Source organism: Vulpes vulpes, chromosome 11 (assembly GCF_048418805.1).
Source record: "Vulpes vulpes isolate BD-2025 chromosome 11, VulVul3, whole genome shotgun sequence".
NCBI lineage: Eukaryota > Metazoa > Chordata > Mammalia > Carnivora > Canidae > Vulpes > Vulpes vulpes.
Window position 1 is genome coordinate 6,583,482 of NC_132790.1, and position 21,295 is coordinate 6,604,776.

General features: G+C 39.2%; 1 protein-coding gene across 2 annotated transcripts in view; it reads right to left on the reverse strand.

Annotated features, from left to right (window-relative positions):
* The window catches only part of NELL1 (neural EGFL like 1), an 805,991-nt gene that overhangs the window by 316,959 nt on the left and 467,737 nt on the right, over nt 1-21,295 (reverse strand). For both annotated transcript variants that reach the window (XM_072725392.1, XM_072725393.1), the window contains exon 14: nt 5,609-5,731. In XM_072725392.1, the coding sequence (XP_072581493.1) occupies nt 5,609-5,731 (123 nt within the window). The remainder of the gene's footprint in view (nt 1-5,608; nt 5,732-21,295) is intronic.

A 21,295-nucleotide genomic window follows, 5' to 3' on the forward strand; every position in this document is an offset into this window, starting at 1 on the left:
GTAACCAGCTCAGAAGGACCCTTCATTTGGGGATTAATGCTCTGTGGTCACCAACTGAACATTCTTAATAATTTCATCTTTGAATTTTGTCTTTTAAATGAGGTCTAAATGGGACACCAGAGCATGTACTGGGGCTTTGGAACCTTAGCTAATGTGTGGTCCCACTTCCCATGCACCCCCACCCCACCCTAGGATGAGTTCTCAGTTCTCCATTTTTCTGACCCCTGGGCCCTCACAGCCTCTCTCTTTTCCACTCAGCAACAATTGCCTGTCCCCAGCAGGGTCCTGTGTACAGATATAGGAAGGGCTGGGGTTCAGAATGCATGCTCTGGGTTTTCCTGGTAATGTATCGCTATATCATCCTCACCCCAAGCTGGCAGCTCTTGGGTGGATTCCACAGGCGATCCAGGGAACTGGTAGGGAGACTACAATCCCTTGGTTTTCCCATCTGTTGTGTGTATTGGGGTGCAGGGCTGAAGAGAAGGGGAGATACCTGGCTCAACTTCTCTGCCCCAGCCAGGTCACACTGCACTGGTCTGGGCCCACGGCAGTCAGTGGGCCAAGTGCACGTGCCAATTTAGTGCCAATTTAGGACCTGGTTCTTCTGGGTATTTGCACGCACTCTAAGAGTATCCCCATAGCCAAGGGAAAATGACTTTATTTTTTAATTAATTAATTAATTATTATTATTTTTTTTTTTTTGAGAGGAGAGGGAGAGGGAGAGGAGAAGAGGAGAGGGACAAAGATTGAAAAGGAGAGCGAGGGATCCCTGGGTGGCGCAGCGGTTTAGCACCTGCCTTTGGCCCAGGGCGCGATCCTGGAGACCCGGGATCGAATCCCACGTCGGGCTCCCGGTGCATGGAGCCTGCTTCTCCCTCTGCCTGTGTCTCTGCCTCTCTCTCTCTCTCTCTGTGACTATCATAAAAAAAAAAAAAAAAGAAAAGGAGAGCGAATCCCAAGCAGGCTTCATGCTCAGCGCAAAGCCTGTCATGGGGCTCAATCTCAGGACCCTGAGATCATGACCTGAGCCAAAACCAGTCAAGCACTTAACCTACTGAGCGACCCAGGCACCCTGGGGGTGAATTTAAATAACAAATAAAAAAACACTACAGGGAGGCATGGGTGGCTTAATGGTTAAGCCTCTGCCTTTGGCTCAGGGCATAATCCTGGAGTTCCAGGATTGAGTCCCACATCGGGCTTCCTGTATGGACCCTGTTTCTCCCTCTGCCTATGTCTCTACTTCTGTGTCTCTCATGAGTAAATAAATAAAATCTTAAAAAAAAAAAAAAACACTACAAAAGGTTGAGAGAGAGATCACAAAAGAAAGGCAAAAGCTTTATATTTTATTTTTCTCTGGGCTCTGACAATTACATAGCCAGGTTTGCCAGCAGATTTTTCCTACTTGCAACCAAAGGAGTCCTAATTAAGACACAATAATGCCTTTCGCGTGCTCTGTATTTTGAATAATTCTTTTTAAGCCTTTTTCACATAATACCATTTTGTAAATAGCTACACTGGGTGGGAAGCATCTGTTCAAATCTTTTCCCCATACTAAATGGTGAGCCCTCCAGTGACCTTGTCTTATTTGCCTTTTGCTCTTTTGGTGCCCAGAACTATGCTCCAGACACAGAACTCCCCCTTAATGTATGTTTGTAAAAGAATGTCAATATTATTAGTCATTAAGACAAGAAATGTTCTAAAGGATCATCATATCTTATCCAGCCCTAGGAGACAAACAAGAGGGAAGGCCCTGTCAGTCACCTACTACCTGACAGCTGCCCAAAGCCCACCTCAGGTCCAGGTTAATGTGGGAGTAGGAACGCAGATAAACATTCCCATAGACAACCTCGACTTGCATGTCAGATTGTGCAAGTCAGATCTGAAACAGTGTGCTAGTGTGTTGTCCATTTAACCTCAAATTTTTAGCAACATACCTTATATAGTTTCAAAAGTTTTTAGTCTGTTTATCAAAAATATGGGCAAATTAAAAAATTATCGATTGCCATTGTACCATCTCTTCCCTTTTTGATTTCTTTACAATCTCTAGTTAGGAGAAAAACAGACCTTAAAAAAAAAAAAAAAAAAGACAGTTAAATGCTGAATAGCCAGGGAGCAGGGAGGAAAAGGAAGAAGGCGAAAGAGAAGAAAAAATGGAAAAGATAAAGGAAGGGGTCTAAAGACAGTAGCACTAATCAGGTTAAATTAAATTGGATTTAGCTATGTTTTATTCAAGATTTACCTGTGAGCTAGAACAATGCTATCAACCTCCCAGGGATACAGTGGGAACTAATGAAGTAACATATGTGAACATACCCAGCAAGCCATCTTGCACGTATTGTGTGACTGTTGAAGCTGAACAAGTATTTACCATCCACATGAAGAAACAACGACAACAAAACAAACAGACAAACAAAAAAAAACCAAAAAAAAAACCAAAACAAATACCCACTTTCCCTGGACATTGGCCACCAGGAGAGCCCATGTGAGAGAACTCACACCAATTAGGATTGTTGGAGAAATTGCTGCCTTGTGTTTTGCCTGTGATTAGTAGTGTTAATGGTGTTTATTTCTAAGCAGATGTATTCAATTCTATGAACAATACCATGTCTTAGAAAAGCTTTTATACATTAAAAAAATAGTTCAAGTTGTCTAGTTATCTCTGTCCAACTCCTTCTATAAATGTTTAGTTACAGGTGGAAAAGTCAACTATGAAATATATGCCCTGAAACTGAGACACAAATCTCGGGTCTTCAGTCAGAGGCTGAGGTTCAAGCCAACTCATCAACTGCCTCCTCCTCCTCCCTCATTGTACCACTACTAATACTGTTTTTACATTTTATAGCATTTGATATTTTAAAACACATTGATATGTATATATACACACATATATATGCAAAGAATTGAAATATATATCAATGCAAAGAACTGATGTATACACATACACACAAAAGAATACACACATTCTTTTAAGAATTCTTTGCAATCATACAGTTGGAAAAACGCGGTGCTGATGTTAACCCAATTTACTATATAAAAATACAGAAGTTACAACTCACTAGCAAGGAAATCTTGTCTAACCCCAAACTCTGTAACCTCATGGCCCAGTTCTTCAACTACACTGCACTTCTGCCCAGGTAACATTTATAAAACATGAGGTTCTCCCTATCTTATTGAAGTCTGCCCAAGTGACCATGAAAACCACTTTAAAGAAAATTATTGTCCTTGATTCATAACTTTCAGGGGAAGATGTATTTTCAGAGCCTGTGGACACCAGGAACATTATTTGAACTCATATTTTTTATAATGAGACTTTCAAATTCCACAAAGGTGAACCACTACTTATCACAATGGCAGGAGAGGGTTTGGCAAACACAAACTCACTGAACTAGTGCAATTAATATTTTATTTTATGAGGTAACATAATTCTGGAAAAAAAAAAGTAGTGAAGTCAAATCCCTATGTGCTCCTCAGACTTACGGCATTAGCATGCAAACATCAGCAGTGGGCTTGATAATCCATGGAATTATATTAGTATTTATGTATTTTTGTTTTACTTGGAAGTATCTTAGCCTTCTTTTAAAAGCTGAGCACTAGCATTTTTATTTGCTTCAAGGAACTTAAACACACACACAATTACGATATGTGTAAATTCCCATTGTGAAAGATGCAAACATTGAATTCATTGAAGTCCATGTTCTTTGTCACACACAGACGACCTCATAAACAATAAAATGAACAGTTTCCGTGTTTCAAGTCTCCATGCATACATATATTTATAAATAATAAATCAGATACGTGATGACGAGATAGGTATTGTCCTGTAGGGTTTTCTCAAAAATATGTTTCGGAAATCCTTCAAAGTGTGTGTGTGCACACGCATATGTACATATATACACTTAGAGTTTTAAAGCACTGCATTCTATATCACAAAATGATATGTGAAATAAATCTTTCCATTACCAACATATTTTGATTGTTTCTGGCTTTCAGTGAATATGAGCAATGTAGTAAAACACCATTGTACATGCATATTCCCCCCTCATGAGCATGTGCATTTCCTAGAATACATTTCAAAAGGCAAAATCAATGGCATCAAAAGAATCCCTATATTACTCTTCGGATTTAAATGTTCAAAGATTTTCTCAAATTGTAATTAAAAAGTTTCACCAATTTATACTGTCATGTAAACAATCAACAAATTTGTTTATCCCAACCTCACCAACAGAGAATATGATCAATTTTTTTTAAAGATTTATTCATTTATTTGAGAGAGAGTGAGAGTGAGCAAGTGCAGTGGGGAGAGGTAGAGGGAGACAGAGAATCTCAAGCAGACTCCATCCTGAACATGAAGCTCAACTTGGGGCTCTATTCCATGACCCCAATGTCATGACCTGAGCCAAAAACCAAGAGCTGGACATTTAACTGACTGAGTCACCCAGGTACATGAAGAAGGAAGTCAATTTTTACAAATTCTCCCCTATCTAATCCAGGAACATGGGTCCTTGGTCATTGCCCATTATTTCTCTCTCTTCATTGGCTTGTCATCTCCGCAGAAGAGTACTGATAACATGCTGGGTGTCCTTGGGCAAGTTACTTAACCCTTCTCGGTCTTAGTTTGTCACCTCTAAAACAGGGATGATAATTATAATAATACCCACCCTGAAGGACTATTTCCTGTTTTTTCATCCATTTTGCCTCTTTTTCTATGTAATGTCTCTTTCCTTTTGGTTAGTTCAGTAAGTTAACACGTATTTAATGAGCTCCTACAGTGTGCCAAGCATCATTCTAATTGCTGGGGACAGAGCAGAGAGTCAAAACCCAAGTGGTCTCTCTCAAAGTGCTGACAGCCCAGAAGCAAACACAGAAATGTACGTGACAACAATCTGTCATGTTGTGTTAGTGAGGAAAAAATAAAGTAGGGTATGAGGCTAAGACCTAACAGAGGTGCTGTGTTAGAGCTAGCCAAAGTTTCTGTGGTGAGGGGACACTTGCGTAGAGGTGTAGAGGAAGTAGGCATCCAGGCTGAGGTGTCAGCAAGCACAAAGCCCTGGGATGGAATGTGGTTGGCGTGTTTGAGAATGTTGGTTGTAGAAGGAACAAGGGGGGGAGAAAGGAGGGCTGCCAGCTGAGAGGAGCCAGACACCAGCTTCTGAATGCTCTCATAAGCCATAAAGGAGCAATTTTGATTTTATGCTAAATGCAGATGGAAGCCAAGGCACTGCCTCTCAATTGCTGACCTGCGCCCCCCACACAGAGAGACTCGAAGCTTCCTACCCACACGGATACCTCAAGTATGGCCACTTGCCCTCTGAGCAAATCTCACAGGAAACAAAAACCCACATCAGCAGTCACAGTGTCCCTCACAAACTCAGGCCCAGAGGCAAAGCTCAACAGAGCCATAGAGCTGTGCAGCCACATCCCTGACCCAAATGTGTACCTTCTGCATCCAATCCAAAATGGAAATTTACGGCATTTTTCTTCTCTGATGCACAGCACCCTCAGCAGAGGACAGACCAGGAAAGGAACCCTGGCCATGCTCAGCTACCACAGTGGTGACAAGGGTCTGCAACATGAGTGCCAGGAGCCCAGGCGGGGACAGCAAGCCTACCTCTGCAGATGGTTCCATTCCCCACGTAGCCCGGCTTGCAGGTGCAGCTGTGTCCCCGGACGGTGTTGGTGCAGATGGCATTCTCATCACAATTGTGTTGCCCGCTGCCACACTCATCATGCTCTGTTTGCAGGGGGAGAAAGAGAGAGACATCTTAAGTTGGCATCACAAGTGTTGGGAAAGTAAGTTGGGACTCGCCAAATAAGAATGACAGTGACTACCAGGTACGAGGATCTTACAATGCACCTGGCAGTTTCTGTGCCTGGTATGGTTGAAAATCTCAACAACTCTAAAAGATGGAGGTCATTATCCTCGCTTTGCATGTAAAGAAATTAAAGAAATCATAGAAGTGAGTGTCTCACGCAAGTTACATGACTTTCATGTAAGTCTGCATGTAAGTCTGCACGTAAGCCCTGCTCTAAGGGCACTGCTTTTTCCACGCCTTGCAAATTTCTATAGAGGTTCCAAGGCTCCAAGGCAACATTTCTCACCTGGAGGCAATTTTGTTTCTCCTCCCCACCAGAAATATTTGATAATGTCTGACGATATCCTTGGTTATCATGGCTTGGGACAGGGGTGCTACTGGAATCTAGTGGATACAGGCCAGGGATGCTGCTAAGCATCTTGCAGTGTACAGGAAAGCCCTGCACAGGGAAACATTAACAGCATGAAACACCGACAGTGCCTAGGCTGGGAAACCTTCCTCTGATGTTGATGAGGGAAAAAGAAACAATCCTACATGTGAGATTCCAGGGTTTCTCTAAAACTGAAGAGGAAGGCTCAGCTAATATTACCTGGCAAAGAAGCATTTACTAACAAGGAATTTCAAAGGAATTTCATTGGTCACAGGAAATGCTGGCAAGCATGGGGTTGTGCCAAGTCCAAAAGGGAATTACCCTTAGGATCTTTCCTCAAGGGACTTCCGTGGGGCCCTGAACTCTAGTTTTCCACATAGCCCAAGGCCTAAGTTCACAGGGGGGTCAGCATTCAACCCCTGGGTTGACACCTGCTGGGTAGTTACATGGTTGTATATTTTCAAATAGCTGAGGCTTCCTTAACCCACAAGATTCTGGGGGATGTAGATCCAACACTTTATAAAATGGATGGAGAGATTCCAAGTTAGAAATCAAGATTTCGCAGATAATACTACTTTCCTGTCATAATCAGGAAATTTAAACAGTCCTCTAAATGGCTACTCTGTAAAACAAATATCAGATGTTTAAGTCTTAAATTTTAAAAAGAAAATTCAAATAGGTTTATTCAAGTCACAAAACCTTATAAAACAGGAGTTGAAGTCCCAGCTAGAAACGTCCCCAAAATCACACAAACTGAACACTAAAAATTCAATGTAGTTTCTAAAGTGTACTGTTAGATCAATGTAGCAATCAATTGAAACATCTATCTTCTTTAATTTTTATTATAAATTTTCTAGCAGAGACCCAGTATAAGAAAGGTTAAGTTCTAGAAAGTAGAGCTGTTTTAATCACTCATGTGCAAGCAAAATACAGCAAACACAAGCATATGACTCTTGATTTAACAGTTGAGATTTTTCAAAAATTAAATAAAAATTCATTCGGCCTTAAGACCAAACCACAGTCAATGAGTCATGTGCACAGGTTGGCAAGTAGGGAGAAGAGATTTATAAAGACTCACTTCCAGTCTGTGCTAATGTCATCTCCAGCACACTCCAGAACTAGTATAACCTGTAGATGTCCGATCACTTTTACAGACCCACAAGGCACCTAGTATACACAGGTACCATAGCAGAGGAGGTCGGGCACACAAAAATGTCTGAGTACAGACTTCGACACCCAAGTTTTCAAACCTAAATTCATTTAATAATTATTAGAGTCTGCACTGGGAATACAAAGGTGAGTAGAGAAGGTCTCTGTTCACATGAACATTTTAATAGGGGCCACCAGATGTCAATATGCAACTAAGTGGAACACAAGGGAGAAGTGATAAGAGTTATAAGGAGGCGACCTTATATATTTTATCATACAAACAGAATACATTTTATAGTGAAAGGGGTTCTGCCAAAAATTACACTGGAATAACAGGCAGGACTCAATACCATATGCAACCTGGCACGTGTGGTCCTCCTAGACTGGAGGAATAAAGATAAAATGAAATAGCAGTCCATTGGAGGAAAGCAATTTCTGCCAAGAGGGAGAAAGGTCTTCTTACAAAAGGTAGTATTTGGACTGGTCTTTAAACAACGGTCATGGTTTTCTCAGTCAGAACTGCCCAGCAAGGGCACTACAGGTAAAAGAAAGGTATGGTTTGATGCAACATTCCAAACATCTGGTCCACCTGCACCTACCTGATAATTCTTTTTTTCTTTGTTTAGGTATAATTGATAAAACTAAGTTATTTAAAGTGTTGATTTCTCATACGCACACATCGTGAAAGGCTTTCCCTCATCAAGTTAATTAACACATCCATCCTATTTGGTCTTATCTGCCAGTTATTTTTGAAGAAAACTTCTTCTCTGATGAGGTGGCCTGCAAAGTGGGAGTTCATTTCTACCTCTCTCCGGTTTGTCATTTTGTTTCCATGACTCAATATACCGTCTCCCAACGTAACTGGAATATCTATGTCCCTGCCTGGCTTCAGACACCACGTCCTGCCCATATTTTTGCCATGAAAGCCTTGCATATCTGCTCTCCATACCACGTAAATTTCGCCATCTTGGAGCTTTCACCAAATTTGGCATCTTTACCTCCTCGGAGGCAATCACATTCATGGTGATATTCGCGAGCTTTATTATTAAATCCCCACTGCAGATCTGACCTATGTTGGACAGAAACAACCAAAGAAGAAATGGTCTCCTAAAACCATCAAATTCCCTCCCAGCTGTTGGGGATGCTGCAAAGGGGGCAGGACTAGCACTTGGAGAGGTGGCATGACACAGACTCTACAACGATGCAGCCTGAGTTAGATGACCCTGGGTTTGCCACTTATATCAGCTATGTGAACTTGAGTAAGTCATTTGGCCAATCTGCATCTTAGTTTCCTAAGGTGTAAAAGGTGGATAATAATAGAACCTAGCTCCTGAGATTGTCATCAGGATTATATTCGTTACTATAGGTAAAATGCTTATAGCACACTGCAACTAGTACACGTTCTACCGTTGTAAGCTATTATTGTTATTACTATTACCACCACCACTGCAATTATTTGTGAGCAGACCTAATTGTTGGATAGTAGTTAAAATTGGTTAAGAAAACATTCTCTTGCCTTTATAGGCTGGTAGTCCAGAAAGAAAGGCTATGAACAGACAGGCTTTTGAAGACGATTAAATTAGAGTATCTCCTTGAAGCCCCAAACACGTCTTCACTTACATTCAATTATGGTCCCAAGAAACGAGGCTACAGATTGGAAAGGTGAAGGATGTGAATGCACAATTGTTGATGTATGACCTGAGTTTGATTACAGTATATTTGGAGTATCCAACCTCTCAAGATGGAAAATGATGATTGTGGTGCCATGCTGTTTCTCCACTGATGATAATAATTACTGGTATGCTGGCTAATACTTATTGGGCACTCACGAAGCACTGTCATTATCATATAGGTTCTTTCTCCTCCTGCTTCTCTTCCTTTTCTTTCTACAGAATGGCTCAGAAAGACTCTAACACTGTAATCAAATGTAATCAATAGTCATTATCAATTAACGCCCTGTTTTCCTTAGTGGACTAATCAGGACCTGAACAAGCTACCTAAACAGTCATTTCCGCTGCAAATGCTCCATGTCTGGGGTCTGGTTGGCTTGTGGCTTTCCTTTGTCCAAAGTAATCTCTTACCTAGTTTATGGAATTGTTACAATGACCCCACTGGGAGATGTCAAGCACCTCTCATCAATCACATGTTATAGATGAAGAAACTGGGGTTTGAAGCTTGTAACAGGTCAAAGTACATAGATAATAAGTTGTATGTCTGGAACTCCACTCCCATGCATCCCATCTCTTTTCCCGCATTCTTTCCACACCTCCATTTTACTGTATGATCCAAAGGAATTTCTAAAGTGTTGGCCACAGTGTAAGTACGTTTTTACTGTTTAGAGGAGAATAATCATAGATTTATAGGAAGTTGTGAAAGTAGTACAGAGTCCCTTATGCTTCACCCAGCTTCCTTCAATAGTCCCATCTTAAATAGCTGTAGTACAACATGAAAGCCATCGGTATATTGTTAACTAGTCTAGAAAGAAACCTTATTCAGTTTATACCATGTTTAAAATCTACATCCATTGTGGTAGGGGGCGGGTGTATATGTACCTAAGTGTATAGTTCTAAGCAGTATTATGCTGTGTATAAGTTCAGGTAACCACCACCACATTCATGCTAGGTCTTTTTGTTTATACCTATTCACCCCTTCCCCAGACCCACATACCCCCAGTCCCTGTCAGCTACTAACATGTTCTCATGTCCATAGGCTTGTCATTTAGAGAATGTAGTAGAAATAGAATTATACATATGGTAAGTAGATTTTGAGACTGGCTTTTTTCACTAGACAAAATGCCCTTGAGTTCCAATCAGGTTGTCGTATGTGTCCCTAGTCCATTGCTTTTTGTTGTTCAGAAGTGTTCCCTTGTATAAATCCATCACAGTTTGTTCAACATACACACACTGAAGGACACTTGGATTGTCTCCTATATTTTGCTATTATGAATATTTTGCTCTATGTGCAAGTTTTTATGTGAACATGTTTTTCATTACTCTGGAATAAATATGCAAGAGTATAAGTACAAGGTCATATGATAAATGCATGTTTCATGTTATAAGAAACTACCAAATAGTTTTCCAGAATGGCTGTACCACTTTATATACCAATCAGCAGCGTATAAGTTATCAAGTTTCTCCACATCATGGTCAGCATTTGATATTGCCACTTTCAAAATTTTAGTCATTCCATTGTGTGTGTAATTGATACTGCACTGTCTTTTTAATTTGCATTTTGCCAATACTATTGATGTTTAACATCTTTCCACACACTCATTTTCCATCTTAGGCTTGTCTTTGGTGAAATATCTGTTCATGTCCTTTCCCTGCTTGTAACTAGATTTTTATTTTACTGTTGAGTTTTGAAAAATTTTCATATGTTCTAGATATTAGGCCTTTATTATGTGGTTTATAAATATCTTCTCACAGACTATACCTTGTATTTTCATCTTCTTATTGGTCTTTGACATGCAAAATGTTTTATTTTTGATGAAATTCAATTTATTTTTTTTTTTATTTTATGAATAGTGCTTTTAACATCTGAGAACTCTTTAACCCTAGGGCTTAAAGATTTTCTCTATTTTTTTTTTTTACAGTTTTACATTTTAAGTCCATAACTCATTTTGAGCTAATTTTTATATATGATGTGAAATTTTGGTTGAGCTCTTTTTCTTGGCCTATGCTTAATTGCTACAGTGCCAAATGTTGAAAAGGTTGCTTTTCCTCCATTAATTTGATTTTGTACCTTTGTCGAAAACCAACTGGTTATATATATGTTGATCTATTTCTAGATTCTTTATTCTGTTTCAATGATCTATGAGTCTATTCCTCTGTGAATACCATACTGTCTTGATTGCTGGAAATATATAGAACGCCTTAGTATCAGATATAGTGATGTCCCCCACTTTATTATTCCTTTGTCAAAACTGGTTTATTCTAGTTTCTCTGTCATTCTACATAAATGTTAAATTATGCTTGTTCATTTCCATAAAGTATTGTTGAGATTTTAAGAGATTGTGTTAAACTTACAGATCAGTTTGTGGAGAATTGACATTTTTATCATACCAAATCTGTCAATCCATGAACATAGTGTATCTACTATTTACTTATTCTTTGATTTCTTTCATTATTGTTTTGTAATTATCAGAATACAGAACCTGCACATTTTGTTAGATTTATAACTAGCATTTCATTTTGCCTTGAAGCAACTGTATATGATACTATTATTTTGGTTTCTACGTGTTGGTTGCAATTATATCGGAATATAATTGATTTGTGTGTGTTGATATCATTGCCTATGATCTTGCAGAACTCATTTGTTTCTTTTATATTTTTTGTAAATTCCTTACAATTTTCTACATAGACAATCATGTTGTCTATAAATAGAAATGGTTTTACTTCTTTCTTTCTGATCTCTACACTTTTTATTTCCTTTTGTTTTCATATTGTGCTAAGACCTCCAGTAGTATGTTGCACAAAAGTGGTGAGAATGAACATCATTGGTTATCAATCTAAGAGAGAAAGCATTCACTCTATTATTAAATATAATGTTAGTTCTATTTCATAATACCTTGTAAATACTGGGTAGAGGTTCAGCTCCCTGGTGAGCTCCATTGACAATGAGTTTGGGAAAGAGTAGAGTGTCTATTAGTCTTTCCTTGCACTGCCCTGTTCAGTCACTAAGCTGCTGGGTGGGAGTGGAGGTCCAGGTTCATGCTCAACCCCACTGACATTACTACAGGGAGGGAATCAGCAGGTTCTCTCTACCAAGCAGGTTTCCCATTGCCAGATGACTATGGTAGAGTGGGTATTTTCAAAAAGGTTTTCCATTTGTTCTGTTAATCCTCCTTTTCCCTAGAAGAGGTAGAGTTGGTTTTTCTTGAAGTTTTTATGGTATGTGCCTATTGGTGGTTTGGGGTTGCAGTCTTCTTGAACTAGGATGTATGAGATGCAAAAAAATAAAATGGGGAACTCACTCCTTGTGAGCTCCTCAAGTCACAAAGTTCTGGTAGTTTCACTTTCCTTTCCCCTTTCAGTCTTCTTGGATATTTACTGTGTTATGTGTTCAAAGGTTTTCTTTATGCTATAGGAGAAAGGACCTAGGAGAAATGGGCTAGTCCATCTTGGTCAGAATCAAAAGTCTCCCATATATTCAATTTTTAAGAAATCAGTTACTTTCCTCCTCTGCTTCTTCTCTAAATAGCACTAATATTTGGCATTTTTCATGAGTAACATTCATTGAGCATGTAACTATGAGCCAGACTCTGCTCTAATGTGTTACAGCATTCATATGAGCTAAGATTATCATTTTTTTCTATATGAAAAAGTGGGAACAGAGAGGTTGTAGCCCAAGGTTATAAAGTGGTAGATTCAAACCAAGACAGTCACTGTCAAACCATGACAGAAGAATTAGATATGTCATTGTTAGTCAGTCTTGAAATTCCTTTCTCCTTTAATCCTTTATAATAAATCCATCACGATGTCTTGATTTTTCTAAGTGTCTCTCAAATTCATTCCTATATCCCAATTTCTGCCACCACCTGCTACCACCCTTATCCAAACCACCATTGTCTCACCCACATCTAAGCTGCTATTGATTTAGTGCTATAGCTTCTCAATGGATCCGCCCACATTTATATTGCCCACTTTTAATACTTTTAATTTATTATTGATACTATATTTAGAGCAACCTCTTAGGAATTCAAATCTGATCATGTTGCCATCCCTGCTAACATTTTCCAACCTGTTACTTCCCTTTAGTCTCAAAATGCTACTATGTGTAATAACAATGTCCTGGTCCTAGCACGGTTTCACCTCCACCTAACTGCCTCGTACCATTTTTGTCCCATTTTTTCACTCTTGCCCACTCTGCTCAACCACATTGCCTTTATCTCCTTTCCTCAGCTCACAGGCACTTTCACATGCTCTTCCCACTTGGCCCAGTTAACGCTGGCTTATCTTTGTTATCTCAACTCAGTCATCACCTCAGAAAAAGAACACTTGATTTCCTTGACAGGTAAGGTTCCCTTGTATCCTGCTCATATAACACTCAGCACTTCTCCTCCATTGGGCTAATCACAGTTACAATTTTATGTTTACTAGTGTATTAGCATTTATACTAATATCTGCCTTTTCTACTATAGCATAAATTGCTTGGGGATGTATCTCAAAGGTATCTTTCTTTACTTTAGATCCAGCCTCTAGTAGAACTTCTGAAACTTAGTATGTGCCTAATACACATATTTATAAAAGGAAAGAAAAGAGAAAAGGAGGGAGAGTGGGTGGGGGAGGGAGGGAAAAAGGACAGAGAGTATGATTGTCTTTGGCACCAAAAGTTGCAGAGAGGTCAAGGAGAAATAAGGTAAGAAAAACGTAATAGAATCAGGCAGTTGAGGGCAACTTAAAAGAGCTCAAAAATGAAATACAACTGGTACTGATGTGTTGATGTATTTATCACACTGACTTTGTGGGAGGAGAAGAAAATGATGTGGCTTCAGGAGCTCTCTTTGAGGCAGGCCATTTCTTCCATCAAGAATTGCTAAGGATTGTGAGAAAAACCTAAGCCTTGTAAGAAAATATCTGCAAATAATTTATCTGACAAGTGCCTTGAATCAAGCATATATAAAGAACCTTTACAGCTCAATAAAAAGATAACCCAATTAGAAAATGGGGAAAGTATTTAAATAAACATTTCTCCAAAGAAGATATACAAATGGGTAATAAGCACATGAAAAGATGCTCAGCATCATCAGAAATTATGGAAATCCAAAGCAAACAACACAGTAAGATACCACTTCACATACACTAGAATCAAAAAGACGAGTGATGATAAGAACGTAGGGAAATTGGATCCCTTCTACATTGCTGAGAATGTAAAACATTTCAGCCACTTTGGAAATTACTTTGATAGTTCTACAAACTATTAAACATAGAGTTACCAAATGTTCCAGCAATTCTACTCCAAGGTATATATCCAATAGAAATGAAAACTTATGCCCACACAAATACTTTCACGCAAATGTTCATATAAATATTACTCGTAACAGCCAGATGGTAGAAACAACTCAAACATTGATCAACTGAAGAATCCGTAAAGAAAATGTTGTACATCCATACAATATAATCATTGTATATTATTTTACAGTATTCAGCAATAAAACAGCAGGAAGTACTGCTGTGTACTACAACATGCATCAGGCATGAACCACAAAAACACTTTGCTAAGAAATTAGTCACAGGAGACCATGTGTTGTAGAATCTCTTTTACATGAAATGTCCACAGTAGGCAAATCTATAGAGACAGAAAATAGATGAGTGTTTACCTAGGACTAAGCTTGAGGAAATGGAGAATGAGGGTGAATGGGCACCAGTTTTCTCCCTGGGATGATAACAATGCTCTAAAATCGGATTATAATAATGGTCACACAACTCTGAAAAGTATACTCCAAACCACGGAACTGTACACTCTAAGGAGGTAAACTTCTTGCTACAGAAAGTGTATCTCAATAAAGTTGTTAAATATTATTAACATTTATCTCTCTATGCTTTAGGATGAGGATGTAAAGGACTCATCAGAAATCATTCTCAGGTGAAATTTTCTTTTGTGAATGGGTATAAGAAATGTTAACTGTTTAGCTAATACCCTATGAATATGCCATATTACTTTAACTGAAAATACTATTTTATAGTAATATTTTGTGGGGAATAAAGTACTTATGCATAAAATATATACATCAATTACAGGATGATCCTTACTTTCCCAAATGTGAAATACGGAAATCTATGCTTTAGGCCCAAGGATACATGTTATTTATCATCTAAAATGGTGCTTGAATTCAAGGAACATTTTTCTAACTCAAAATAAATATGATTCCAAGTTTCCCATTTGCCAGAATGGATAACTAAATCTCATTCATTGGTTACTTTCCACTCCACTTTGTACTCAGCAGGATCACACTATGGTCCTCGGGATTTTAGACAAAAGTTAAGGAGTACACTGAGTTGCACACTGGTTATTACCATAACCCATAAATAGGCAGCTTGAAGTCCTGCTGATTCCCTGCTAAGCTCAGGTGCTAAGATCTTTGCCAAGAGTGGGTACCTGATATCAGGGACCTGAATCTAACCACACCACAAATCCATTCTCCTTGGTGGAACTGACCCCACTCTGAGAGACACCACTTTAAGAACTTCCAGGTCTCCATCTTCTCTCTCCTGGGTGTAGCAACTTTAGCGTAGACCCCTTCGACTTCCTTATATGTCAAACCCTATAATCCCAGCTCCTTCTGTGTAATTTGTTGTCTTTGAAAGTGTGTATTAACTCTGTCCATCGGCAAAGAGGCATTGGGTCTCCAGAACTAGAAGCAGTCCATCACTCAAAGCCCTGAGTAGGGTTAGAAGCAAAATGGGCAGGAGAATTATAGAGAAAAGGTGGGACTAAGGAGTGAAAGGAAACTAGTTCCCATCCTTTTCAATTCTCCCATAGCAGTAAGAAACAAAACAAAGTAGTAACTCAAGTACTTTTCTACTTGGATGTATAGTATTATATATTAAATATGGCCAAGTTATATATAATGTATGTTAATCATTTCTATGTATTTATACAAACATAGAAAGTCTATAAAATGTATGTTAAACTATTACCAGTAGTTTACACTTGGGAGAGGGTGAATAGAGGAAAATGGGAGGCATTTATACTATTTATATTTTATTCACTTTATACTTCTGAATTTTTCTTTTTACAACAAACACATATTTTTCATTACTAAATAATAGCGGGGTTTTTTTTAAATAAATGAATAAAATAGTTTCAGATTCATCCAAGTTTGTACAGAAAAAGCAAAGTTAAAAAAAAAGAAAAAGAAAAAGAAAAGTTTTGGGGGCTGACCAATCCAGAAGCAAACCCTAGAGAGACTGGGCCAACAGTCCATATTCTAGTTTCTGTGTGTACAATATGTGAACATCATGACTAACTTGTAGAAAACTTGGTTTAGTCAGTTTCCTCACATCTGAACAGATTCTCCTACAGAAGAGATGTTCAAGAAATGTTTATATAATGAACGCTCATGAAAATGAACTTTGTATATTAAACCATCTGCTATCATTTTGGGCACATGGTAGGTACTCCAAAATGGCAGAAGTGATCACCGGCATCATGATCATTATCAACATCATCACAGCGTGACGCTGGCCTACATTTTCCACGAACTCTTCCTCAGTAATTATGGGAAAACTTTACTAGGAGCTTTGTTATTCTCCTCTATGTCCCAGAGGCCCTGAATCCAAGTCCAGCTTTGTCACTTGCCCACTCTGTGATCTCAGCGAGTATACTTAATGTCCGTGAACCTCAGTTTCATCACCCAAAAATGGAGACAATAAGACGTGTCACACAACTGTTGGAAAGATTAGCAGAGAAAGCATGGAAAAAAAGTGTCTAGCAGCACATCAACCAACTAATATGGATTCAGTAAATGTTAATTTTTCTCCACAGGGATGATTTAGAAATGGATCATTAAACTACAAAATTAATAAAGAACTGAACTGTGGTCCAACGTCTCTGGGTTTCTTTTAAAATACCTAGTCCAGTAAGAATATCCAACATGAAGATAAAATAAGCAAAACTGTTGTTTGACTTTGGTTTTATGTAATGGTCATGTAAGCATCCCCAAAGCGACCCTTTTTCTGAGGCCCTTTCTCTCTCCACTGTGAAGAAGATGGCTTGTAAATATTTTTGGTTCTATAACTACCCAAAGGAACTCTGAAGAAAACTGTCTAAATGTAAAACACAGGAAGAAAAACAGTGCTGCATTATTGCTTATCTTTATCATAGAAGTTTGCCTGTTCCTTCCAGGAGTCTTGCTTTGAATACGTTATTCTTTCTCTTTCTGAAGCGAGGGGATGGTACAGAAAAACAAAAGAAACTGGAGAGAGAGAAAGGCTGGCAAAAGGGAAAGTCTCTTTTCCTCCCTTTTCATCAGTGATTGTGACTCCTCCTCGTAAAGGGGCTCCACATCTCAATTAAATTACGAGACCCCAAAGAAAAAGAGGGTGGAATTAAAGGAAACGCAAATCCTTGAAAACGTGCTAATCCTACTCCCCTGATTTCCAACATGCTTCTCCAATTCTTATCCTTCATACCCAACTGGAGGGAGTTGAATACTGTCTTCCCTCCACAGAATGTATGTCCGTGGGAATCTCAGAATGTGACTTCATTTAGGAATTTTGCAGATATAATTAGTTAAGGTGAGGCTATACATGGTTAAAGTGAGCCCTAAATTCAATTACTGGTGTCTTGATAAAAAGAGGCGACCCATCAAAATACACAAAGAGAAGGTCACATGAAGACAGAGGCAGAGATTGGAATTATGCAACCACAAGACAAAGAACACGAGAAATCACCAGAAGGTAGAAGAGGCAAGAAAGGAGAACCTTTCCTTGCTATTGGAGAGAGCATGACCTTACAGACTCCTTGATTTTGGATTCTGATTTCCAAAATCATAAGAAAAAAATTTCATTGTGTTAAGCCACCCAGTGTGTGGCATTTTCTTATAGCAGTGCTAGAAAACTAATATTCCAACATTACATATAATTTTTCACATCCTAAGTTGCTGAAAGGACACTGAAGGGCCAAGTCCTAATGCCCTTCCCTGTTATCTAGAAAAGAGACACTACAGTATGGAGGGGAAGGAAACATACAAGTCCATAATGAAGTCATTTGACTGTGCTTACGGGGGGTAAACATAAGAGCAAGGTACAGACAGCCCCCACAAGCAGCTGCTCCAAGATACCGGTCATTTTCTTAACCCTTTTGAGACCCAATTTCCCCATCTTTACAACAGACATTATACTACTTGCCTGGCTGTGGATCAGTATTAAAATTATGATTAGAAATGTTGTTCAGGGCCCACTATATAGCAGATACTCAATAGCAGATACTTTTTAAAAAATTAAATAGGCTAAGACCAGGAAAATTATGATGCTTAAAAATTTTTGCTAGGCCAACTAGCAAAGGAAATGCCACCTTGGAAATATTAAGTATATATTTATTGAGATTAAAAGGGGCTTATAATAGGTCTCTGCTATCCATCTTTCTGATGAGTATTCCTAGGAAGCTGTATTAACAAGAAAACCCCTGGAGGATAAGGAAACCCTAAGCTTTATCAGCCTCATCACCTGCATTAAGGGTACAATTTCTTGACCATATCATAAGTGGTTGACTTATTCCTTCTTTGTTGCAGGCAGAGTCAACTCATCATAAAGGATGTAATGCCAGATACTTCCCCTCTGCCCTCTTTACACATAAGAGCATGCAGGTAAGTATGCTGAGAGGTTTTTATGATTTATTTCTCCTCTGAGTAAAGAAGATGACTAAAAAGAGGGAAAAGAAAGGGAATATGGGAAAGAAGAGAAACAGATCATGCAAACTTTGTGGCCCTCTCCCTGCCCTTGGTTGCCTTTTCCCCTCCAGTTCAGATGTTCAAATACAGATTTAAAAAGTAGCTTTAACAGCAGGTAGTTATTTAGGACCTCTTAAGTGGTAGGCACAGGTTACAAAGGCAAAGACACATACTGGTCCTGCTTCCATAAAGTCTAAAATCTAGAAACAAAGCAGGCCCCTCTGATCCCAGATAATATGTGCTAGACATAGAAATACACAACAGTGGAACACAATCCAGGCAAGAGTCAAGGAGGCCTCCCTGGAGGAAGTGACATATATTTAAAAGGCTGAATGGGAACTAGCCAGGCAAATGAGGCTGGGGGTCAACTTTGAAAATAAATACAAACAAACACAGTTCAAGCTCCAAAGCAACACCAAAACTCACACAGTGAGTCATCTCAGCAAGGTGATAGGTCTACAAAAATTGCTCCAATTGAACAGTGGGATAGAAACACAAGACAGAGCAAATAACCCTGTTTATACATGTAATGTATATGCTGTAGGACAGTGTTGCTTCCCACAGAATAATGAAGTTGCCTCATAGAAGTCTGATGTGCCTCCCTTACAGTGGTCAACTTCCAGTGTTAACAGGTAGTATGAAATATCATTTTCTTCTTTGTCTAAAGAAGAATTTCCAAGAATATCCAAAACATGCTATTTGCAATGTAACCTCACTATTCTGCATCAAGAGATCCAGTCTAATTACCTTCCTTTTGAATCTGGACTGCCCTTAAAAACATGTCTCTAACCAAGGGCATGCAGCATAACACAATTTCCAAGGCTAAGTCGGAAGTCAGCCTCTGTTATCTGGATGCCCCACCTCAAGACATTATCTCTTAGAACCCAGCTGAAGACACATGGCCAGACATGTGTACATGGTCCAGTTCAATGGGTCCATATGAGCCCAGCTTTCAAAGACTATTGACCTAAACCCTAGACACGTGAGGAAAGAAGCCTTCAGAAGATTCCATTTCTCAGCTATCTGAGTCTCCTCAGCCACTGATGTCTTCCTGGGCAAGGCCCAGATATCAAGGGAACACAAGCCATCTCTACTGGGTCCTGTTTGGATTACTGACCCACAGAATTTAAGAACAAGGTAAAATGGTGGTTTCACACCAAGTTTGAGTTAACCACTTCTCCAACAATAGGTAACCTAGGACTGTATCCTTGGCTCTGCAACCGAGGCAGGATATGTAACAGAAGCTCAATGACATTTTGTGGAATTGGGCTGAAATGAAAGCAAAGCACATGGAAAGGCTATGTTTGCTCCTCTGCAATAGACTCCATCCTCAAAGAGAGCTGAATGAAAGAATGACACCCCCCCACCACCACCAACTGTCAGTTGTCGCACAGTCTTTACTCTGCAAAGTCTTCAGTTACCACTTAGCATAGATGGACCCTAAAATGAACCCAAAGATTGCTGCACAGTTCTGCAGCAATCAAAATGTATTTTCATCAACATCAAATAAATAATGGCCCTGGGCTCGTCAATGCGTATGTGGATAGCACTGCCGAAAACTGTCACTATATTCTACATTCAGTTCCTTGGGTTAATGATGTCTAAGAATGTATGAATATACAAGGAGGAAAAAAATCATGCCAACAGAACCATAAGGTTTTCCTAGAGAATTTAAAGGAGGACAGAAGCATAGACAAGTTCAGAGATAAGCTTTTATGTTCCCTAGAGGAGGAAAAATACAGTAATTGGAAATCTGAGCTCCGGACGCACACAATATTAGGTTCAAGTCTCAGCTTTGCTACTTAATGACTGTGTGATTTCTCACACTCTTTTCCTTTAGTAAAAATGGCTGCATAAAGATTAAATGAGATAAAATGTATGCGATATTATTCAAATATTTGTCACGCACCTGCTATGTGTTTGTACTATTCAAAGCCACAGCAAACAAAATGGTGAATATGGAGATCACATTCGAATGGGGGAGACAACCCACAAATAAATATACAAGAAATATGTATATAATTTGGAGTGGTGATCATTTATCTGAGAAAAAAAAGCAGAGTAAGGGGTGGGGAGTGATAGGGGTGTTAAATCACATAGGTTTCTCTAATGACACATACATTAAGGAGATCTTACAATGATCCTGGGCAACAGCACTCAAGGCAGAGAGGAAACCAATATAAAGAGTTCAGATGGGGGAAGCAAGAGGCAGGAGGATGGGGTGGCAGGAACGAAGTGAGGCAATGGGATGATGGTGGGAAATCAGGTCTTCTGGGGAGCCATGGGTCAAATCATGTAGGTCCTTTTGAGCTGTCAGGACTGTATAGTCTAAGTGTGCTAGAAGCCTCTAGTAGGCTCCCCATCACCTTCTACATGAACTGGTTAGCACAGCACCTGGCCTATTGCAGCATAAGCTTGTTAAGTGACTATTTGGTCAAGTTATTCTGGAGTAACGTTAAGGCAGAACAACAGAAACACATCCCTCCGCAGCTGCAGCGAGTCAACCCCTCACTCAAAGCAAATAATGAGGCCAGAGAGCTTAAGATCTGCAGGCTCCAAGTGAAGCCTCCA